This window comes from Canis lupus, chromosome 15 (assembly GCF_011100685.1).
Source record: "Canis lupus familiaris isolate Mischka breed German Shepherd chromosome 15, alternate assembly UU_Cfam_GSD_1.0, whole genome shotgun sequence".
NCBI lineage: Eukaryota > Metazoa > Chordata > Mammalia > Carnivora > Canidae > Canis > Canis lupus.
This window is the reverse complement of record NC_049236.1, coordinates 9,342,033-9,366,912: the sequence shown is the minus strand read 5'-3', so window position 1 is coordinate 9,366,912 and position 24,880 is coordinate 9,342,033. Positions and strand designations below refer to the sequence as shown.

The 24,880-nt window shown below is 43.9% G+C and overlaps 1 protein-coding gene across 6 annotated transcripts in view; it reads right to left on the bottom strand.

Annotated features, from left to right (window-relative positions):
- Positions 1–24,348, bottom strand: part of RAB3B (RAB3B, member RAS oncogene family) — an 82,365-nt gene extending 58,017 nt beyond the window's left edge. For 2 of the 6 annotated variants that reach the window (XM_038558047.1, XM_038558046.1), the window contains exons 1-2: positions 13,741–13,886; positions 5,337–5,564 (exon numbers count right to left, since the gene is read on the bottom strand). In XM_038558047.1, the coding sequence (XP_038413975.1) occupies positions 5,337–5,564; positions 13,741–13,800 (288 nt within the window). In that variant the 5' untranslated portion in view covers positions 13,801–13,886. Of the gene's footprint in view, positions 1–5,336; positions 5,565–13,364; positions 13,455–13,740; positions 13,887–14,908; positions 15,000–19,167; positions 19,210–24,275 lie in introns of those variants that run through there. The other 4 variants (XM_038558048.1, XM_038558051.1, XM_038558050.1 and 1 more) reach the window with 4 other exon arrangements.
- Positions 24,349–24,880: the final 532 nt, after the last annotated feature.

The following is a 24,880-nucleotide window of genomic DNA, read 5'->3' as shown; positions in this document are numbered from 1 at the left end:
TTTGTTTCCAAACTTAAGTAGGGAAGAAAAGGAGTATCATTTCTTGATCACTCAGGAACTTTAATAAAAATTACTGCCTGTTGAGTGTTTAGTCCATGCTAGGCATTATGTTAGTGCTTTACACACTTTCTCCTTTCAATATCATCACCAACACAACAAAACAAGTAGAATTATTTATTTATTTATTTATTTATTTATTTATTTATTTATTTATGAGAGCATGTGCATCCATGCATGGGTGAGGGGAGAGGGGGAGGCAGCGGGGAAGGGAAAGGAAGGCCAAGAATCCCAGGCAGACTCATACAAAGCCTGGAGTCTATCATGGGGCTCTATCTCAAGACCCCAAGATCATGACCTGAGGCAAAACCAAGAGTCAGAGGCTTAACTGACTGAACCTCCCAGGTGTCCCCAAATTAGGTATTTTTTTATTCATGTATTTAGTGTCTATCTTTCCTCCTAGAGGGCAAACTCCACGTGAGCAGGAAAGCTGTTTCCCCACAGCTAGTACACCTGGCACAATGTCCATGGAATGAGTTAAAGAATGACGTTTACAGTTTGGCTCCACGTAAGTAACTTCACATCTCTGACCTCAAACACCCATTCTTTACGGAGATAATTACCTCCCTGGGTCAGACCGAAGGTGGGAAAGAAACAGACAAATGAATGAGATCACACACAAGACGAATTCGCACGGCTGACAACGTGCACGATCCTCTGGTCTCCTGAAGGCTTCATAGTTCTCTTTCGGCTCTCCTTTGTGTTTCCTCACTTGATCTTCATAACAACTCACGAGGCAAGAAGAGTTAAGGATTATTTTCTTCCTTTGATAGTTACGGAAACAAGCCCATGGAGGCGAAGTGTCACTCCAGATCACAGGACTGGAAGGCAGAGCCAAAGAGAACTTTGAGGCCTTCAGAAGACCAGAGGATTGTGCACACTGTCAGCCATGTGAACTCATCTTGTACGTGATTTCAGTCCGAGGTCAGCTCAGTCCTCCCACAGACCCCCAGATTCTTCCCTTGACCAGCACCAGACCCAAAAGTCCGTGCAGTGGGCCCCAAATGGAAGTAATGGAAGGCCCTCCCCCGCTCAACTCTTCCCATAGGCCTCTAATGGTTGCTTGGCAACCCTCACCCGGCAGTAAATGGCCTCTAGTCAGGTCTGTTGCTGTGGAGTTACCAAGTCTCTCTCCCTTCACACTTGTGCATGCTTCCACTCTCTATTAACGAGACTGCTCCCCTACCCTCACATCCCGAGTCTTCTCACATCCACAGACGGGGCTCTCAGGGACCTATGTAGCCAGGACTCCGAACAAAGCACTACCAATACCTTCATCATCCAACATCCTCCAGAGAGGATAGAAACTTCTTTTGTGAATGGTCCTTGCTCAGCAATGCTCATAACCTCCTCTTATTCCCTCTCTACCTTCCACTCTGACAATGGCTTTCTGAAATCCCCTAAGAGATCAAATTGGCTGGAGAAATTTAATTGAACATTTCAGACCACGCTAGTTCTGTTTCAGCACCCCTGGAACCACAGGAGGAAAGCCTGGGAGGGGACCCAGTCAGACTTTGCATATGGATCAGGAGCCAAGGAAAAAGGAACCTAACATTTATTGTGTTCCTGATATGTGCCAGGCATAAAACTATGTTATCACATGTAGCCCCCATCGACAAACCTGTGAGTCTTTTATAGCTGAAGATATTATTTATTCATGGAAATTAAGTAACTTACTAGAGCTCACGCAGCTTTAAAAAAATCACAGAACCTTTGTTTATAGAAGCAAATATGTGTAAGTAGATATATATCTATCTAGATATCTAGAGGAGATATGTGTTCCTCCTTCTTCCTAAACAATTAATTGATCATCAAATTCTATAAATTCTAGTTCTAAATCTCTCTTCTATTTCCATCTCTTAGGTCATCTTGACACTGTCTAGTATACATCCCAAATGGCTGTGTTCTCCCAAAATTCATACATTTGAAGCTCTAACCCCCAATTTGGCTCTATTTGGAGACGGGGATTCTAAGTTAGTGATTAAGGTTAACTGAGGCCATAAGGGTGGGATCCTGATCTAATAGGATTAGTGTCCTTATACGAAGAGACACCAGAGAGCCCCCTCACTCTCCATAAGCACCAAAGAAGGGCCATGTGAGCACACAGCTAGAAGGCAGCCACCTGCAACCCAAGGGGAGAGCTCTCGCCAGATATCATCCTGGCTGGCACCCTGTTCTTGGACTTCCAGTCTACAACTGTGAGAAAATAAATTTCTGTTGTTTAAGCTACTCAGTCTGTGCTATTTTGTTACTGCAGCCTGAGCAGGCCCTTATAACTTACCCAAACCACTGGTTTCTTTGCTTCCATCTGTCCTCCAAACTAAAGCAAGGGATTATTCTAAGATGCAAATCTGACCTTATTAAAACCCTTCTATGGCTCCCCACTGTCTGGTAATGGTCTCTAAATTTAAACCCCTGTAAGTAAGGCCATGTGAGCATATACCCACAATATTCGTATATTTACTTAGATTGTATATACATATATATTTACTTCTGTAACAAAAGATGCTAAAATATATTAAAATTACATGATGAATATTTAAATGTTTACATTTTAATGTATTTATGAACAGTACAGACTTTTTTTGCTATAGGAAACATATGCACACATGCACAAAATCTTTTTGCTCATTTTTTTTTGCAAAAGCTATATGATTGACTATGTCAGATCTAATCTGATCATCATTGATTTTACCTCAAAACATGTTTGACAATGAACTTGTGTTGGGAGTCAGAGAAACATCAGTTCAGCCATTTTCCGTGCCTACTTGGGCTCACTACACTGAGTATAGTCTTCAGGCAGAGGTTTCTTTGCAGGACACTTTTAAAACTATATATCCATTGTGAAGGCTTATTTAGTGAAAATTAGGTAGTATAATCAATAAAGTCACTGCAAAAGCTCACAATGCTCTGAACATAAAGAAAGGAGTGAGGGAGTCACCACTGCCAATCCTTTAGGGCAAACTGTCCTCTCTCACTTGAAGACTTTTTGAGTTCAGGATATGTGACCATGTGATGTGGAGATCAAATGAAGACATCTATGTCAGTCCATATTGGAAATATTGGTAAGCATGCATTTTATGTTCATAGATAAAAATAAACTCTAATAGTTTCTTTAGCTCTGTAAACAATCATCAGGTAGGTAAACTCTGGCCCATGACAAGAAACTTCCATATGCTGTGCAAGGTCTCCCTGACCCTCCAGCCCTTGCCTGATAGCCTATCCAGCAAATTTCTCTCTCAGCACCCTTCCCGGCTCCTCACAGCCTTGCTCCAGTTCCCCTGTATTCTCACCATGCCCCGATTTTCTGTGCTCTTACCTCTCTGTGTGTTGGCTGTGAAGAGGATGTCAGATAACACAAGAGGAAGCACCCGGCACATAACAGGTACTTAATAAATGTTTATTGATTCTCACCACGAGATTGGTGAACCAAATGGTAGTTAAACCAAAGTGGTTCTTCAATTTTAGCCTGCCTCCAAACCACCTGGAAGGCTCGTTATAACACACATTGTTGGGCCATCACTCAGAGTTTCTCATCTCAGGAGGGGCATGAGAATTTGCATTTTTTAAAATATTTTATTTATTTATTCATGAGAGACACACAGAGAGAGGCAGAGACATAGGAAGAGGGAGAAGCAGGCTCCATTCAGGGAGCCCGAAGCGGGACTCGATCCCAGGACTTCAGGATCACGCCCTGAGCCAAAGGCAGATGCTCAACCAATGAGCCACCCAGGCATCCCAAGAGAATTTGCATTTCTAACAAATTCCCAGGTAATGCTGATGATGCTGACTTGGAGACCACACTTCTAGAACCAATGAACTAAGTAGTTTGTTTAGCTTCTCACATTTCTAGTAACTCATAATTCCTCAATACTTTTAATAGAGACTAAATGAACAAAATAAACTTTTATCTCTATATAAATTAACACTTAACTTGATCATAAACAGAAATATGGGCTAGCACAAAGCTTGGAATCAGAAGGTCTGAGCAGGAATCCCACTTGCAACTGTGTGGTTGAGCTAAGGCAAGTTAATTACCAAGTTGGAATTTTTTTCTTCTGTAAAATAGGAGTGAATTAAAATAATATCTGACCCGTGGGGTTAATTGTAAGATAATAATATATGGAGAAAATTTACAAAATGAAAAGTATTGTATACAGCTAATAAGATATATGCACAATATATTAATGTACACTTAGGTTGAATGGAGAGATAATAAATAACACATACTTTGAATACTTTAAATCACTAATTTTCAAAATTTCCAATCCTAGAACTAATTTATTATTGATAAGTATATGATCTACATTTTGCTATATCATCTCAAATATGTATATATTTTATTAGTACCAGAGTAAATACCAACAATAGCTGTGGTGGCCAGCTTCTAAGATGGTCCCCAATGATCCTCACCTCCCAGGATTCATACCCTTGTGTACTTTCCTCCTACACTAAATCAGTGAACAATAGACTACTCTAAGTAATAAGAGACATTGCCACTTTCTCTATGGTTTCTTGGATCTCTCCCCCTGGGAGACGCCATGAAGATACTTAAACTCCATGGAGAGAACCACATGGAACTAAATCTTCCTGCTAACAGCCAATACTTCACACATTAGTAAGCCACTTTGGAATGGGATCCTCCAGCCTCATTCTAACCTTCAGTTGACAGCAACCCAAGCCAATATCTGGCTGCAACCTCATACGAAGCCATAAGACAGAAACCAAGCCACTCCCAAATGTTTGATCTACAGAAACTGTGTAATAATGAATTATTGTTTTAAGCCATCAAGCTTTGAAGTGATTTGTTATCCAGTGATGGATTATGGACACAGGAAATAACATTTACTGTGCATTTACCACATTCCAGGAACTATGCTAGGAACCAACAGCCCTATGCTGTAGATGATATTATAATCCCCAAAGGAAAGGGTAACCTAGAGAGATTAAATAATTTAGTCAAGATTCCAAGATTAATAAGTGGCAGAACTGGAAATCGAATCCAAATTTCTACCTCCAAAGCTCAGATTCTTAGCCACTCATTTGTATGAGCAGGATATAGGCTCTTAGACAGTTAAGCAGTAGAAGCAACCGAGCCCCACAGAGGGGAGAAACGTCTACAAGATCAGCAAGGGGCAGTTCAGGGGCTGGACCTTCAACAGCTCTAGTGCTTGATGCCATAAGACCCAGGAATTCCAAACTTGCCCCACCTCCCACTCCTCACACCAGCAGACTAGTCGCCCTCCAAGATAATCCCATACAAGATGCCCAGGACTCACCCAGATCTGCAGCTTCACTCGCTTCTCATGGCGGTAGACAGTCTTCACCTTGAAGTCAATCCCTACAGTGCTGACAAAGGCTGGGGTAAAGGTGTCATCGGCATAGCGGAAGAGGAAGGAGGTTTTGCCAACACTGCTGTTGCCAATGATGAGCAGTTTGAACATGTAGTCAAAATTCTGGTCGGAAGCATCTTTGACTCCAGCTTTACTATCAGTCACTGAAGCCATCTGTAGGAGAGACCCATGGTCACTCAGGAACACATTTCCAGTGTCACCAATCCTTAACAGCCACTCCACCATTCACACACATACTCTCCACCCGAGCATCATTGAAGAAACACAAACAGCACAGAATCGCTCCAGTACTGCACCTGCCTCCAAATGTTGTCTCAGGATTGGGGTGGAACCTGGTTCCTCCCATTCATCCCTTCTGCAAATATTTATTGAGCATGTTGCTCTGGGTCAAGCCCTGTGCTTGGTAAAAGGACTACAGATATGAATCAGACATGGTGTATGACCTCTGAGTGGTCACAGATCAGAGTAAAAAAGCACGTAAACACAGGGTAACAAGGCAGTAGATAAGTCGTAAGACAGAGGAAAGCCTTGTCCAAGGAAGCTCACAAGAAACATCTAACATCTAACCCAACTTGAAGGCATGATGGTCAAGGAGAGTCTCTAGTAGGAAGCAGCTTCTGAGCTGAGTTTTGCAAACCAAAAGCCAAAATAGTAAACACATGAATATCCCAGGGAAGGCTCAGCACAGGGCATTCATTCCCCTTTGAAAAGCGTTCATAATTCCTCATAGCTCTACGACTGAGCCCAAACTGTTCAACTTGACCAAGAACCAACTAACCAAAGAATAACCTCTGTAAACTTTATCTTCCCCTAAGCCTTGTCCCTACGGACCTTTGCCACTTTTATACCAAATTACACTTTAAATATGCCATTTTATTTCTTGCTTTGCCCTTTAGACATGTATTCTTTGTTTACAACACTCTTCTAATAAAATCCTGTTCATCCTTATAGATGCAAACGAAGTCTCACCTTCCCCACTCATGCAGAGGCCTCTGTGTCCCCAGAGCACACTCACAGTACTACTATCATTTCAAAACTGTTGGAATGGGATCCTCAGCTCCTCCTTTAGACCAAGCATCCTCCTCCTCCTTTAGACCAAGCATCTTGTACTTCATGTACTTCATCCTACATCTCTAGCCTCTAGCACAAGTCCTAGTACATAATCAGCACTCAGTTAAGTGTGTGCTGGATTAATAAAAGTTACGTCATCCCCCTGGGATTTAATCTCATCATCTAGAAAATGGAGAGGACAATTTCTGCCCTTCTTTCCTTACAAGGCTTTTACAGGACTCAAATGAGATGACAATAAGTAAGACCTTAATAAATTGGTAAATCCCACACAGCTATGAACATAAGTCATTATTATTCCAAATCCTTTAAAGCCTTGATCCTTTATTTATTTGTTTGCTCACTCATCTATTCAGCAAGTATTTGTTTATGTGCCAGGGCTTCCCTGAGATCCCTGCTCTCTCAAATCTGCCACCACCTCTTTTCCTAGAACACTTTGGATCTGAACCCTATAATCCAGCACTCAGTCCCACAGTCCTGTTGGTGTAGCAGGCACCCTACTTCTCTACCTGCAATCTCGCTTTATGTTCAGCAGTGGTTTGTTAGACAGGCTGTGTAAGTGATCAGATGAGGGTGGGAGGACAGCCCTCCCGTGAGATAATGTCCAGAATATCATGCTTTTCAGAAATTCCTGTTTTTGTTTCTCAAAGGAAAAGAAAGAGATTTTGACTGGTGGATTTATCTCTGTGAGCCTCTCAGGCGAGCTGTAAGGACAAGGAACTGGCAAATGTAGAAAGTTTAAAGCTCTCTTGAAGAAAGGTAAGACAAGTAAGTGGGGTTATTAAAAGCCCTTTAATATGCCACCACTAGCCTCCAGTGGTCCCTGTTCTTCCTTCTCTTTTCTCCCAGCTCTCAAGCCTTTATCTGAGACCCTGAGCCCCATTCCTATATCAATCTGCCCCATGACAACGCTCATCAGTGGGTGTGGAACATGCCCAGGACACTTGGACACTTACAACATTTACATGGAAGAAGAAGGTGAGATTGGAGAAGAGGGTGCCATTGCTTGCTTAAACTGTCTTATAGACCTAACTTTTCAACTTTTCATGATACAAGATGCAGAGCCTGTTTCAAGAATTGGCAATTCAAAGGAATTAGCCTTTTTCCTACTTAAAACTAGAGAAGCAACCACAACAACCTCACACCATCCTCCACTCTGCTGCCAGTCGTTTTTGTTTGTTCACGAGAAATTTCTGCTTTGAAAGTATTCATTATAAAAAATTAGAAAAGAACACAAGACACCCCATCCACTCAGAAACTACCACTATTAACATTTAAATGTATTCCCTCCCTTATTTTCTTTTTCAAAAATTCTATTTAAATTCAATAAACATATAATGCTCTCCCTTATTTTCTCATGTAACAAATTACCATCTGTTTTTAAATTATATTTTATTATTTTTTCATTTAAAAAGTAACACATACATTGAAAAAAATTCTAATTTCTACTATTTGCAAACATGATCATAGCACCATCTGTAGTTGGCATTATTTTCTTAATTTTTACCATAAACAATAAGTAATATGTAACCTAAGGTTTATAGTGAAGTTAGTTGAGCTTCTACCCCTGATCCCAGCCTCTCCCCTCCCCAGAAGCAAACATGTTACCAATTTATGCATCCTTCAGGGTTAGTCTTTGCATATATGAACATAGAGATCTGTTTATACTTTTTATCTATATATAAATGATAGCTTACCATATATCCTTGTCTGTATCTTCTATGTATATTTTAGTAGCTGAGATCATACTTTCCATTAGTTGTGTATCCTGCTCCTTTTCACTTAACATTATATCACAAATATTTTTCTGAGACTTGTACAGCACTTCATAAACATCATTTCAATTGACTACATTGTATTCCATCCTATGGATATGTCATAGGACCAATTTCTAATATTGCACCTTTATTTTTCTATTTTTAATTATTATAAATTAAATCAGAGTGGTTCATGTCTTTAGATAAATATTTGCTCAGTTTCTTATTTATTTCCTTAAAAACAAACTCTAGAAATGGAACTGCTGGTCAAAGAATACCATGCCTGAAACACAGATTTGATCCTTACCTCATTTCAGGTCCTCTATCTCATTTTATCCTCTAAGCCTGGGAGGCAAAATTAGATGGACAGACATTATTATTCCCATTTAATCAAGATAGAAACTGAGGACCAGAAATTAAGGATTTGCTCAAGCTTGACAGCCAACAGAAGAGACTAGACCTAGTACCATGTATCGTTATAGGGAAGTTCAAAATCCCTGCTCTGTTCTTCAGCTGAATTTTTGGGCAAGTCGTATCACCTCTCTAAGTCACAGCATTTTTACTTTAAAATATAGAAAATACCACCTACTTCACAGAGTCATGGTACAAATAGAATGAGAAGTTACCATATGTAATTAATCTAGCATGGTTTCTTGGCCCATGAGAAGTACTCAATAAATATTATTTCACTGGCCCCTTTAAGTCACTTCTGCAGTCAACTCTTGTTCAACTGTTCTCTCCCTAATCTGGACTACGTTACTGGAGCTTTACAATTAGCCACCTGCCTCCTCTTCTGGATTCATCTGGGTTTTGTCCATCCTTACACTCTATCAACACTGGACCCATTGCAAATTTTTAGGGCATGTTACTCCTTTCGATAAACATTTATTGAGCATTTGCCATGTGCCAGACTATTGATGTAAATGTCATATTATTGGTCTTCATTTTTTCTGATGCAACTGTTTACACTCTTAGATTTTTGGAATAAGAAGGGATTTGGGGGCAGCCCGGGTGGCTCAGCAGTTTAGCGCTGCCTTCAGCCCAGGGCCTGATCCTGGACACCCAGGATAGAGTCCCACGTTGGGCTCCCTGCGTGGAGCCTGCTTCTCCCTCTGCCTGTGTCTCTGCCTCTGTGTGTGTGTGTGTGTGTCTCTCATGAATAAATAAATAAAATCTAAAAAAATAATAATAATAAAAAAAAATTTTTTTAAAAAAAGAAGGGATTTGGGAGTGGCAGCTTTATCATAACAAAAAGCCTGGCTCCCAGTTTTCCCATAATTCAATGTATGAACTTGGGGCAAGTCACTTAAACTCTGAACCTCAATGTTCTCATCTATGATACGATATGAAAGAAAGCATAGCAGAAAGCTGCTATGAATTTAAAATAAGAGAATACATATAAATGTGCTTCATACATCATGTTGAGAAAAACACATGTGGCCTCCTGGAGAATCAGCAGGAAAAGTGCCTGCTTTTATGAGGTATGTCTGCCACAGGAAGCGAGGCAAGAGTAGAAACTAGTTTGTTTTCTTTCTTCCTTTTTCTTTTTTTCTTTTTCTTTCTTTTTGATATTTTATTTATTTATTTGACAGAGAGGGAAAGAGAACACAAGCAGGGGGAGCAGCAGAGGGAGAGGGAGAAGCAGGCTCCCCTCCAAACAGGGAGCCCAATGTGGGGCTCGATCCCAGGACCCTGGGATCATGACCCAAGTTGTAGGCAGACACCTACACAACTGAGCCACCTAGGAACCCCTAAAAATTAGTTTCATTCAGTTCCTAATCTGATCCACTTCCCTTCATTTCCCAGGTTTAAAAAAATGAGGCTCCATAAAGACAAGTGATTTGTCCAAGGTTATACAGCAAATCAGTTGGAGTATTATGACTAGACCTTGTTATTTAATGACTCCCAGATTGGATTAGGCTCAGGGAAATTTAAAAATTCACATTTTTAGGGTGAGTAAAGAAGCATATCTAGCAACCTGAGCAGCTCTTTCCTAGCACTTGCTACCATACTGTCAACATCTGTTTATGCGCACACAGCATAGCTTTCCCAGTAGGTGGTGTGAGAATAGGGAGGGGCCGGAGGGCAGAGAGGTTCGGTTGAAAGGTACATTCAGATGGAAGCCTCCAAGGGAATCTTTTCAGGAAGGTGGCAGGGGCTACAGACATTTGGAAGAGAGGCCAAAAGCAGCCCAGCAGGCAGCCGCCTGAGGCAGATATGAGTGCAGAATGTATTTATACGATAAGCATCAATCCCATCTTCCCTCTCTTTTGTGGCAGTCACAGAAATGATAGAGCAGGCGGAGCTCACTGTCTCCATGACAAGCAATAAAGATGAAGGCCCAGGGACTATTTGGGAAGTCATCTCTGGTCCCAAGCTGGGGCAAAGAAGGAAATGGCCCCTCCAAAGACAAATAAGGCTTCCAGTCTGATAGGCAGCAGAAACAAGCACCTAAGGAAGAAGCTAACTCCAGAGAGGAAAAAGAAGAGAGAGCCCTACTCTCTAGTAAGAGATCAACGCTTTACATTTAGTAAACAAGTGAATGAATGAACTTCTCTTTTGATGGACAGAGCACAAGATTGAGTCTGAGACCTGGGCTGGGCCCAGCTCTCTCTCGGCAGTTGTGAAACCTTAGGCTGATCAGTTTCCTCATCTATACAATGAGTTAATAAAAGACTTCCTAGAAGAGTGCTGTAAGAATTATACTCTCCCAGTATATGGGAGAGTGCTTTATAAATCTCTTAACAATTTTTTTGTCTGTCTGCTTCATGTTTTCTTCTACCAAGTCATCCTGGGTAGTGGAAATAGCTTGGGGTTCCAAATCACACAAAATAGATTCAGCTTCCAGGTCTGTCATTTATTAGCTGTGAGACCTTGGTAAGAAATTTTACATGACTAAGACACAGTTTCCTATTTGTAAAACAAGCATTGTTGGGGAAATTATAGTCAATGTTGGTAAAGCATCTAGATAATACACGATATACAGCAGGTGCTCAATAAATGTACTCCATCTTCTCACTGGGAACATTTATTTAGGATAGGAAGAGGAGTTGGGCAAATGTGGACCTTATCATATTATAAACTCCTCCATAAAGCTATACTCGACTAACTTTTCTAATTCAGCCTTTCTTTGGACATTCCGCAGGCCAGCACCACCAGCCCAGTGCAGCCCACCTCCTCACAGTTTCCTCCAGTCTCTTAGAGCCACAGAAACCGTATCATATTAGCTACCACTTATTGCCCACCTACTAACTGCCAGGCATGCTCAGTGCTTTCAGTGTATTCCATCTCACACAGAATGTAGGCATGCCTGCATAATACCAGTGGCCTCTCTCTTTTGTACACTGCTTTATAGTTTATGAGGCTCTTTTCACCCATGTTATCATATTTCATCCTTACAATAATTCAGGGATGGGGGATGAACAGGTCATTTGTTCCTGAATGAATCAACATTCACGGAGTACCTCCTGTGCATCACACCCTGTGCTGTACTCTGGGGAGATGGGGAGGAACTGTAAGGAGTTCTGAGCTCAGGGGGGAAATCTTTTAAAGCATCCTCTATAGGTTATTGGTATCTCTCTTCACATCATATTCCTTAAGAAACTAGCGATTTACTTATTGAACTGGAGATCATTTTAGAGTTTTGCCTTTTCCCAGAGTGTTTCCTCTGATAGGAACACACTGTGCTCCACTGCTGGCCAATCCTTCATGACCAGAAAGCCTTCCCTTACCCATCCATCTTCTTCTGGCAAAATGTCTTCTCTGGCTAACACACTACCAAGGCTTCCCACTATGAGAGCCGGGGCTTTTCATGGAATTCCAGGGTCTTTCTCTCTTAATATGCACAGAACAGGTGGGCACCCACATGTGAACACATATTCCTTTTATTGTCCCTAACCCCTTTCCATCTGAATTCCAGGAAGTTGAGATGGAAGGCCTTGCCTCTCTTGCATTCCGCTCCACACCTTTAGCAGCTTCCAGAGGCTGCCTCCTTGCCCTCCCTAAAGTCCTTGCCACATTTGGATTCTAGAACAGAGGCGGCCAGTGGATGAATTTTTCTGTCCAAAATTCTCTCCTTGTCTGTGATCCCAGGTGGCAGTGGAACAGAGTTCAGTGCCTGCACCCCCGCCCCGGCCTTCTGAGTGGCTAGGACACGTTTAGCACCCGGGTGCCCATGGACTTCACTATGGGCCCCATTATGTTTCCACCTTCACACAACCCACACCTGGCTTCCTCCAGCCCAACCCAGCACACCCACTGCGCGGTCTCCAAGCTCCCGACGGTTCCTCCGCTCCCCACCACCCGGTCCCCGCCCGCTCCCGCCCGATCCCCGCCGGATCCCGCTAGCTCCCCGCCCGATCCCGCTAGCTCTCCGCCGGATCCCTGCCCGATCCCGCCGATCCCCGCCCGATCCCGCCCGATCCCCGCCCGATCCCGCTAGCTCTCCGCCGGATCCCTGCCCTATCCCGCCCGCTCCCCGCCCGATCTCCGCCCGCTCCCCGCCGGATCCCGCCAGCTTCCCGCCCGCCCCACGCCCGATCCCGCTTGCTCCCCGCCCGCTCCCCGCTGCCAGCCCCCAGGCGCCCGCAGCCCGGGCCCCAGGCCACCGCCCTGTCCCCCGCGCCCCGCCCCTCCCTCCGCAGTCTGGGTAGACCCAGCCGGGCCCCCGCTCCCCGCCCCGAGCCGCGCCCCCGGGCCCCCCACGGCCATCCCGCCCGCCGGCCTCGGGCTCCGCGTCCCTTCCGCTCCCAGCTCCCGGCTCACAGCCCGTCGCCCTGCTCCTCGGTCCCCGAGCAGCACCCAGCGCTGCCCAGCGCCCCTCCCCTCGCGGCCCGCACCCCCGTCCCGCACCGTCTGGCTCAGTCCGTCCCTACGTGTCCCCGCCCGCAACGCCCCGAGTCCCCCAGCGGCCGCTCGCGCTCCCCCACCTCCCGCCGCCCCTGCCCTCGGAGCAGCCCTCGGCGCCCCTCCCCGGGCCCGCGCCTCGCCCCGGCCGCGGTGCCCCCTCCGCAGGCCTCCCGCCGCCCTGCTCCTCTGGGTCCCTCCCGCCGCCCGCGCCCCTGGCCCCGCTCGCCGCCGCCCGCGCCCCGATTCCCTCCGCGAGGGGAACCCGGGCCGCGCCCCTTACCTGGGACTCCGGGCGCGGGACGGGCGGCTGGCCGCCGGCAAAGCAGCGGGACCGCAGACCGGGCGGCCGGGGGCGCAGCGGGGCTCGCGGACCGGGCGGGGCGGGCGCCCACGGCGGCTACTTGGGGCTGAGGCGCCGGCGACTGCGCGGAGGCCCCGCCCACGGCCGCCCAGGCCCCGCCCACGGCCGCCCAGGCCCCGCCCACGGCCGCCCGATGGGGGCGGAGCCCGCGTCCGTCCCGCCCCGCCCCAGGCTCGAGCTGCCGCCAGGTGTAGGAAATCCGTGGTACCTTGGGCCCCCGCCCCCCACCCCGAGTTCGCCGATATCTGGGCCACTACTGTGATTTGTCACGTCTCATCCCGCAGACTGAACTTACGACGGTGATCAGAGAGCTTTGACAATAATGTAGATGATGACGGGGACCTGGCTTTGCCATTGCCCAGGCGCTCTCCTGTCATGTCGCTTGATGCTCACAAAAGCCCAGGGAGAAAGGCCGAACTGGACCGCTGACTACGAGAAGAAATGAGGTCAGAAACCTGGGCATTGTCCTCTACCTTAAGCACTCCTTTACGTCCCGCATCCCATCGATCCCGTAATAATATCTCCTTAAATATCCCACCCTGACCTTCCTCTCTACGTCCACGGCTCTCACTCTGGTTCAGGCCTCATCTCTCGTTACCTGCACTGCTGTAACAGCCTTCTACGGACCTCCACACTTGCACTCTCCAACTCATTCTCTACACCAGCAGCCTGAGCGATTGTTCTAAATACCACCATGTTACCATCAACCTTATTAAAACAAAACAAACCCTTTCAATGGTTCCCCTTTATTAACAGTAGCTTGGAGTGAGAAAATGTTATTGCCTAGTCATTAGGAAGTCCCAGTTCTGTCAGAGGAGGCAGGTAGAGGAGGGAATTCGACCTCCCATCCTGGCTTGGACTTCACTTTAAGTCTTCCCAGGGTCACAGATATAGCTGCCAGGTTGGCTTAGAATCATGGTCCTCCCCCCCCCCCCCCGCCCCCCCACTCTTCCTCCATTCCAAATCTTAGAGGTCTGAGTCAGCTACCAAAACCATTTTTCCTCCAAGTGCCATTATGACCCTATCTGCAATTTGTCTCTCCAACCTGGGGAACTGCCCAACTCATAGTCTCTCTGGTTGTCTAACTTCTCTCTCCAACTTATCCTTATACATTTCTGAGCTTCTCCATCCTCCTCCCACCCATTCACCTTCCCACTGCCCACCTCTCTGGCAGAACTTTCCACCTCTAGAACCCCCATTCCCTTGTCAATAAACTCTTCTACATCCTCTGCTTCTTCAGAGAGTTTTCAGGTTACTTCTTTCCCTTTTTTGAAACTTGACCCTCTTCCAAGACTCCTCTTGTAGCCCTCTGCGAGAAGGCTTCTCATTTTCCCACTCCCCACAAACCATAAAACTGGGAGGTGGAGTCAGCGTTGCCGCTTCTACCCTTGTACAAAAATCCCTTCTCCTTTGCTCTTCAGCCATCCCACCTTCTACTCCTCATCATCACAAACATCACTGACCCCCAGTTACTCCTTATGCCTTGAAGATTTCAGCCCCGGGCTTGTGGTTATCCTCACTAGTCCCTGTCCTGCCAGCCTGGCTTCACTAGCCATGTGGCTTCCTGATCCCTTAGTCCTTGGTCTCCTCTTCACATCACTTTGCTCCCTGGCTCCCACAGTCACACTGGAATGTCTTACTGGCCCCAAACAAGTGCCTCTGTGATCTCAAGATCAAATATCCTATACCACCTGCTCCCTCACTCCCCATCTCCTACAAGACCCTAGTTTACTCCTATCAAGATAGGTGAGATGATAATGACTATTCCTTCTTTGCAGGAATAATGAGATAAGATACAAAATTATCCTTTTAAAGTTGTGAAGCAATATAAGAACAGATGGTGTCATGTTTATGTAGCCTTGGATCTTCTGATTACTTTCTCTTTCTCCTTCCCCTGGAAGGCCACATTGTAAAATGGAAGGAGCACAGACTTGGAGCCAGCAAGATCGGGTTTCCAACCCTTGTTCCACCACCTCCTCACTCTGTGATCTTATGCAAATTACATACTTTTTCTGACATCCACATACCTTATACTCATTTGTAGAAATAACAGTAATGAGAGCTACCTCCCTCCCAGGGTCATTGTAAAGACCAAATAAGAAAATGAGATAGCTACTGGAACGCACTTGATAGAGAGTCAGGCACATAGTAAACATTCAATAAATGGGGAACATTGTGGTTATTATTTAAAAAAAAAATGCTACTTTTAGCCACAACTGCCTTCCAAGAAGGATAGACCCTAATGTATAGAAGGTCCTTTGTCCTACTCAGGGCCTTGAAGAATGTGGCTATGTGAGGGTGGGAGGAGGAGGAACACTATATTGTTTTGGCTAGGAAAGGGAGGAGGATTTAGAATTCACTTGGCAAAATAGGAGGGAAAGGCAATAAAGAGAACTTGGAAGGGGAAAGAAAAAAGATGAGTAGGAAAATTAGTGTAAGGGTTGGGCTACATGGGTAAAAGGTCAGAAGAAACTGTTCCATAGCAGGTGGACACAAGAGTGTTTAAGCTCTAGAATGCATAATGGGATACATTGTCCTATGTATGATGTGACCACCTTCTGCCACTCTTGAGACTTTAGTAAAGGCCATTAAACTCAGGAATGCTTTCTGAGGGGAGTACTGAGGATGAGTGAGTAGTGAAATTGTGCAATGGTCTTTGTTTTTCTGAGTTGAAAAAGAAGACTAGAGGCAGAGACTATGAGAACACAGCCCTCGTAGAATTTACAAAAATTTCCAGGAAGGCTTGGAACTTATAAGGATTATAAAATGTGAAAATTGAGGTTCAAGCCCAATGCATTTAGATCTTAAGGGGACAGAGAGGCCACTTCTGACACTTGAACTGTATCAGTTATGTCCCCCAATAGCTATCTCCCTATTGACTAGTAGGTTACCACCAGATAGAACAAATCAATTTTATTTAATTGCCTTCACTTCCAGATCTAAATGCCCAAATAAAAACAGAAAAAAGACATATTTTACTCCCAAAACTCTACTTTTTGCCTTGGATCAGATTGATTAATAGCTACGATTATCAAGGAGTGCCTGGGTAGCTCAGTCAGTTAAGCATCTGCCTTTGGCTCAGGTCATAGTCTCAGGGTCCTGGGATTGAGCCCTGCATGGGCTTCCCACTCAGCAGGAGGTCTGTTTATGCCTCTGCCACCCCCCCACTCATGGTCTCTCTCAAATAAATAAATAAAATCTTAATATATATATATATATAACTATAACCACTAAGACCTTAAAATATGATGGGTTCATTCATATCTTTTATCTCATTTAGTCCTCAATACAATCATACAATGTTTCCTGTTTTATAAATGAGGAAACAGAATTCAGAAAATTTAAGTGATTTGCCAAGGGTGCATCTCTGGTAAATGGCAGAACCAGATACCAAGTCTGTCTGATTCCAAGTCTAGAACTCTTTCTATTAGACTCCAGAATTGTGGTTGTTCAGTGAATACCATTGTGATTAAGAGTCCTACAAACAAAATTCCCTTAAATCTTTTCTAATTCCCAGAGTAATCACCTTCTCCAGCTCCTGATATTTATATGAAATATAAAATTGATGCTTCTTATTGAATGAGAATAGTCATTTAGTAGTATCATAAGGGTGGATATCATTTGGAATGTTCAAATCTTTACAAAGTTCAAATCCACATCCCAGTATGAGTCCCTCATGACCAGCTAGGAACTTAGGCATGTTGACAGGTTAAGTGTTTTCACCTGACCCCTTCAGAGGCTGCCTCATGCAATGAGGGAGCTTAAGCAGGTGCCAGAAGGTCACCAGAACCTGTGAAGCAGCTCTAGAAACAGGGCTCAATGAGAGAAGTAGCAGAACACAGGATGAGAAGAAGCAGGGGCCAGATGATCTTAAGACCTTGTAAATCCCGGGCAGCCAGCGGGCTCAGCAGTTTAGCGCTGCCTTCAGCCCAGGGCGTGATCCTGGAGACCCGGGATCGAGTCCCACATCGGGCTCCCTGCATGGAGCCTGCTTCTCCCTCGTCCTGTGTCTCTGCCTCTCTCCCTCTCTCTCTCTCATAAATAAATAAATAAATCTTAAAAAAAAAAAACAGCAACAATGTATTATTTCTTACAATTCTGTAAATGGCTGAATGGTTAGTCTGCTTGTTTTATCTGAAATCACTCTGAGCGGTCCCTTGGACCGAGAGGTCTAAGACGGCCTCACCCATAGGTCTGGCAGTTGGTTCTGCCGGAGGCTGAAAGCCTGGTTCTTCTCCAGTCCTAACCCACCAGTAGGCTAGACCGGCTCCCACAGAGGCCTCAGGGCTACCCCCTGAGAATGCAGAAGATGCAAAGATGCAGTCCCTTAAGGCTTAGCCTCAGAAATTGCATAACATCACATATACTCTATCTGCAGGCCGTGTCAAGTCACAAACACAGCCCAGATTCCAAGGAGTGGAGAAATAAACTTCACCTCTGATTGGAAAGAACACACCACAAAGGGGTATGGATAGGACACAAGGGAGGAAGATACCTGCTGCGTTTCACCAATCTACCACCAGAGTGGGAATAGATTTAGATAATGAGTATTTCAAATGGCACTTCATGCACTAACCATTCCTTCCTTCTCTGTGCTTCAGTTTCTTCATTTGTAAAATAAATAATGCGCTTGGCCATTCTCTCCACTAACATAATAAGTTTATAAGTGAAATTGGTTACATGCCCATTGAGGACACGGTCCCATCATCAGGGCAAACCACTGTCAGCAGCGGTGCAATCTGAGACACATGGGGAAACATTCAAGATGTGGATAGTCAGAGCCCGGGTGCTCCCACCAGCCCGTCCCTCTTCCTTCACCCTGCCAGGCCTTCGCAGGAGCTAATCCATTCTACCTCCTGAGCGCTCTCCATTCCATTCGTTCCTCTCCATTCCAGGGCCACAGCCTCCTCCTCACTGTCCTACTGTCACCATAGCCTCCAATTTCCCCTGTAACCCAAGCTCCACATGGCAGCAGCAGAGGGCTCTCTCTAAACCCAGTTTAAAATCCCCTACCACAAGGGTGCCTGGCTGCATGTGACTTTTGATCTTGGGGTTGTGTGTTCAAGCCCCATGTGAGATGTAAAGATTACTTTAAAAAAATAAAATATTTAAATAAACAAATACACATACAGAGCCCTACTCATTGGAAGGTTATCAATCCTGGGGCAGAGGGAAAAACAAATAAGTAAACAAAATACATAAGATAACTTCAGTTAATGATGAGCACATTGAAGGAAATATTCCAACAAGATGATGGAATAAAAGTAACTAGGAGAGGGGATTATGTTAGAATGATCTAAATAGGTTGATTTAAATAGGAAAGTGACATTTGAGTTGAGACCTGTTGGAGGAGAAGGAGTCACCTCATTTTAGAGATGAGGAACTTAAGGGCCAGATAGGCCAGTATCGTCCCAGAGTGAGGCTATGGCTAACTGACCAAACTGAAAACCTCACATCTTGGAGGATGTTTATAAGGCAGCAGCAGCACGGGCACAGATATGGCCTGTGGTCGGGGTCTTCAGTCCACCCGGGACACAAAGTCCCTCTTGGTCTCATTAGTTATCACTCACCACTGACCAGTTCTCTATTTGGACAATCTCTGTTAAATAAGGGAGTTGGATGAAAATAAACCCCAAGGCTTTCTAAGGTAAAACAGCGTGGGATAATCAAAAGCACGTAAGTTTTGGAATCAGAGAGGTCTAGGTTCAAATCCAACTTTCACCATTTGTAGTCATGTGTAGTCTTGATCATACAGGTTGCTTATCTGTAAAAAGGGGATGAGAATTATTTTACTGGCTTTTTCAGAGAGTTAAATTAAAAATGATAACGTATGTAAAATAGGTGGTATATAATAGGCTAGTCAAAAATACCAGCTACTTTAAGGGATCTTTTAACTAAATCCAGCATGCTTGCCAACAGTTTCGCCCTTCAAATACATATCCAGGAACCTGAAGAACAGTTACCACTTACTTAGAATCTTTCAAATAAGTCTGGTTGCCTTTCTGATTTTGGAAGAACCTCTCCCATTTGTCTTTCTCAGAGGGCTTGCTAAGGGAGGCCCGGGCCCTGTAACCCTTTGCAAAGGTTCAGTCTCATACTCCCTCTTGTGTTCCAAATGGGAACTTCACTCTCTCAGGACAGACCAAAAGCCATCTGGGGAAATCAACCTGACTATAGGGGTGAAAGAAAGGTAATTAACATTTTTTTAATTAAAAAAAAAATTAGATTGGGTGTACCGAACTTGGGGCTCGAGCTCACGACCTGGAGATCAAGAGTCACATGCTCTACTGACTCAGCCAGCCAGGTGCCCTCAAAGGGAACTAACATTTGATAAGCATCTAGTTTATTCCTGGAACCTCTGAAGTACCCTCCACACACTATCTCACGTCTCTTAACAGCCATTCAACAGGAAAGGAAACTGAAGCTCAGCAGGGTTAAATGACTCTTCTAAGTATCGATGTGTAAGAGACAAAGCAGACCTAAATAAAGAACTGGAAAAATCAGTGATGTTTGCTGCACTATAAGAATAAAATTCAACCTCTTTAGCAAACTTGATCTGATCCTTTTCTCTCTTTATCTTTCACTTCTAAGGTTTTTGGTCCTTGCTCTCTAGACATACAGAATGACGCATAGCTTCCAAAAACTGCTTTAAACCTCAGTGTTTTTACAAACCAGCCTCTTCTACCTTAAGTGTCTTCCTCAATATCCCTCCTTTATCTAGAAAACTTCTCAGTCATCCTGCCATCTACTCCATCCTTCTTACCCAGAGATAATTTGTACTTCTTCTGGACCTTGGGCTTGCTGTTGGTATGTGAGAGCTAAAGTAGAACAGTTAGCCCTAGGAAATTAATTAACACTGTCCATTCTTTCACACAACTATTCATTTATGGCATACAGGTCTGATTACAGTTTGGGCTGTAAGTCATGGTCACGATCCCAGGACCTGGGATTGAGCCCCACATGGGGCTCCCTGCTCAGCAGGGAGACTGCTTCTCTCTCTCATCTCTGCTTCTGCTCACTCTTGCTATCTTTCTCTCTCTCTCTCTCACTCTCAAATAAGTGAATAAATAGTCTTTTTTTAAAACAAAAGGAAAAGCAGTGAAAATATAAGGCCATTTTGGTGGCACGATTAGGAAAGGTTTTACAGAATAACATTTAGGTGGGATTTCTGAAGAATGAAGTAGGCTAAAATATGGGGAAGGACACTCCAGTGAGGGAATAGCGTGTGTTAAGGCCACGAAGAACTTTGAAAAATGGAAAGAACACAATTGTGACTGAAACACTCATGATAGAATGAGAGAATAAGATGTACTGAAGACGAAGAGTGACTTGTGGGCCAAATTATACCGTCCACTTAAACAATATTATTGATTTTGGACTTCATCCTAAGAATAATGGAAGAGAGACAATAAAGCAGGGAAGTGATATAACCTGAGTTTTAATATAAAGAGAGTAATCTCGGTGGAGAACAGTTAGAAACAGAGACAAGGATGGCTGCAAGGACACTGCTTGAGTGGCTATTCATTTATTTAATTGTTTCATCAATATTTATTAAATATCTACTATGTACCAGATTGTGTCCTAGGCTTTGAGGATATAGCAGCAAGTTTTTTTTTTTTTTTTTTTTTTTTTTTAGCAGCAAGTTAAGTAGATAAAAGCCCTTCCCTGACGGATCTGATACTGCAAAAAATCTAGGCAACAAATGCTGCTGCTGGTGGTGATAGAGACTAAGAATGTATTAGTTAGCTTGGCTTGCCATAACCAATTACTACAGGCTGGGTGGCTTAAATAACAGAAATTAATTTCCTCACAGTCCTGGAGGCTAGAAGTCTGAGATCGGATTGGCTTCTTAAGATCTCTCTTTTTAACTTGTAAATAGCCATCTTCTCCCTGTATCTTCACATGATCTTCCCTCTTGTGTCTGTGCCTTAATCTCTTCCTATGAGGACATCATTGGATTAGGGCCCACCCAATATGACCTCATTTTAATTTAATTACCTTTTTAAAGACCCCACATCCAAATGTGGTCACATTTTGAGGTATTGGTCAGCATATCAATGGAGAGGGGACATAAATCAGCCTATAACAAGGAGTGAATAGATTTTTAAAAATATTTAGGAGAAAGAATGAACAGTAATTGATGACTAAGGAGTAAGGGAGAAGAAGATGTCAAGAATAGTCTCATGTCTCTGACATGTAGAACAGTGGAGGGTGGTGCTATTTGCTTTGATAAGGAACACTATAGAAAAGTTCACTGTTAGGCCCACTGGGATACATTTCCTCTTTTTTTCAGTAGTTCTGATCCTTTGGAAGTCTTAAAGCAATGAACAAAAATACAGTATTTTGACCAGCAGCATATCAGGGTGTTTATTGGCACAGATATCAACTATGCATTAGAGGTTGGATCAAGCATTACCCAAGCAAGTCAGAATTAGAAAGAGAACTTTCAAAAATAATTTTATCAGCTAAATTTCCTTCACTCACCTCCCAATCCCATATCTTCTCCATTACCTTAGTAGGAGCCATATAGGTGGAGTTGTAAAGGGATATGTCAGAATGGAGAAGGTAGAAGGTTGAAGAATGAATAAGAATGATGAAAGGTTGACAGCATAGGTCAAGTTGAAGAGACACATAAAATCTACGGATTATTTTTACTATATATATTTTTTTAAGATTTTTTTTTACTGTAATCTCTATCCCTCAAAGTGGGGCTTGAATTCATGACCCCAAGCTCAAGAGCTCCATGCTCTACTGACTGAGTCAGTCAGGCACCTCCATATGATTTTTTTAAAGGCTTATTTACTAGAGAAAGAGCACAAGCAGAGAGAAAGGGAGACAGGGGAGAGAACTCCAAGTAGACACCTCACTGAGTGTGGGGCCTGACATGGAGCTCAGTCTCTCAACCATGAGATCATGACCTGAGCCAAAACCAAGAGTCCACTGTGTAAGCAACTGTGCAATCCAGGCACTCCAGATGGTTTGTTTTTAAATGAGAAAACCAGCGCTTGTTTAAATGTGTATAGGAATGATCCAAAGGACCATAGATGGATGATACAAAAGAGAGAAAAAGAAACATTTATAGATGGAAAAAATCTAAGTACAAGGAGGGGATAGTTCCAGAGCTCAATGGAAGGATTGATTTGTCTCTGATAAGTAGGAGCCATCTTCTTCACTGAAAAAGAGGGAAAGAAGGAGAAGATGGGACAGATGTAGGGCAGGCCTATAGATCCACCAGTGGAAAGTTGAGCAAGTTACATCAGAAGAACTGGATAAGGTCAAAGTGTAATAGGAGATGTTGATCGGTGAGGTCAAAAGGACAAATAGGTGCTTGTGGTCAAAGACTAGAATTTCTGAGTTCAAGATTTCAAAGGTAGAACGATTTTGAGTGATAACAAGATGAGACCCTTGGAGTGGGTTGCTGAGAGAGTGGAGGTCATTGGTGGTGAGAAAGTCAAATAAATGAACAGCTAAGATGTTAGATGATGGTTCTTATCGTTTTTCATGGCAAGTAGTGGGAAGCTGAACTTGAGCTGTTTTAAATATAAGGGAATGTCACCTCGCATATCTCAAAGTCCAAAACCAAAGTGGGATTCAAAGCTGACGTAACCCACTGGCTCTGGCCATGTTTCACTGCAGTTTTCTCAGTGTGCCCCCCTCCCTCCGTGTGTCAGCATCATACTTGGTCTGCTAACAGGTCCAAATCTCTTTCTTGTGAGACCTCCCAGAGGTTCTAATATATTCCTCTGAATTTTGAATCATTCCAAGAGATATATTACTGTCCAAATGTAGTGAGTCAGGGACTTTCTCTTCCATGAAATATACTTTTGAAGATGCTGCTATAACCTTTTGAACAATGGTTATTGACAACTATATCAGTCACAGTGAGTGACTTACTCTGGCTTATTCATGGAAAAAATTATATAACATTGAATAGATCATAAATTCCCAGGGAGGCTGGAGAACCAGTTTGGGAGTACACGTTACAGATACGCTGGGGAAGACATGACTACTACTGTTGCCACTAAGCTATAAGCTTGTACAGCCAACACTACCAGTTTCCAACATTGCACATGGGCACTACAACCACCATTCCCCCAAGAATTCAGTCAAAATTCTGCTGCAGAAAACTGCAGAAGGCCTATCTGACTGGCTGAACCTAGGTCATGAGCCTTTAACCTAGCAGAAGAGGAGGCTGGGAAAGCACTTATCTGGTATTTCCAACTTCTAAAATGGAAAGGGGGTTTTGCCTTCTTTTCAAAATGTATAAGGTGAAGGATTTCTTAAGTCTAAGAATGAATTTTAATGCAATGGCGAAAAAGAATTCTAAATGTCCATAAAATCCACTAATTTGCCCTACATAGCCTTCCCCCTGCCCCATATCTACACTTCAGAAAAATCCCAATTAATGTAATGCTACTCAAAGTGCAATTACCCACCTCACTAAAGGTGATGCAACCCAAATCTCTTCATTTACTACATCCAGTCACAAATCTAGAACCTCAAAGTGATGACCTTGGAGTCACATCTATATATATGATATCTTAATTAGGAAAGTTTACCACTACAGCCAGTATGGTTCTGTTGTGGTTAATAGGAGCCATTCTAACTATTTTAATCAGAAAAGCATTTAATACAGAAAATTAGGTTCTAAAAAATCAGTGGAAGGGCTATAGGAAAAAGATACTGTGCTGAGCCTCAAGGAATGACTCTCAGACAATATCACAGATTGTCCTGAAACAGGACATGGAAGTTTTATATCAATAGGGAAGGTGGAGAATTCGGAATCTACTCTCTCAGGCTCTGGTTCCAGGATCAAACCACTTTAGGTACCTTCTGGGATTAAGGAAGCCACTGTTCTGCTGGAATATAACACCATAGCTACAAGCGGGGCTCAGGAAGCTGCTGCCGGAACTGTGAGCTCCAGAGCCGTGTCACACCTGCAAGGTCATGCCTTCAAAACCGACGCCTCCTAGGCTCCTGACTCTCCCCTCCCACCCCTGACCAGTTTACAATCCAGGTCTCACATGCAAGCATCGCTGTAATGTGAGTTCACTCCTCCAAGGCAATATTGAGCCAGGTAGCATGATGGTAAATAAAGCAGACTGAAAATCCACAGAGGGGGTGACACTGTAGAAGCTTGGTGGGGGGGCTCAGCGGTTTAGCGCCGCCTTCAGCCCAGGGCGTGATCCTAGAGACCCAGGATCGAGTCCCACGTGGGGCTCCCCGCATGGAACCTGCCTCTCTCTCTCTCTCCCCCTCTCTGTGTCTCTCATGAATAAATAAATAAAATCTTTAAAAAGAAGAAGAAGAAGAAGAAGAAGAAGAAGAAGAAGAAGAAGAAGAAGAAGAAGAAGAAGAAGAAGAAGCAGCAGCAGCTTGGTGGGAGAAAATTCCATATTAAGACTCTTCCTTTTTTTTTTTTTCTGTTAAAGATT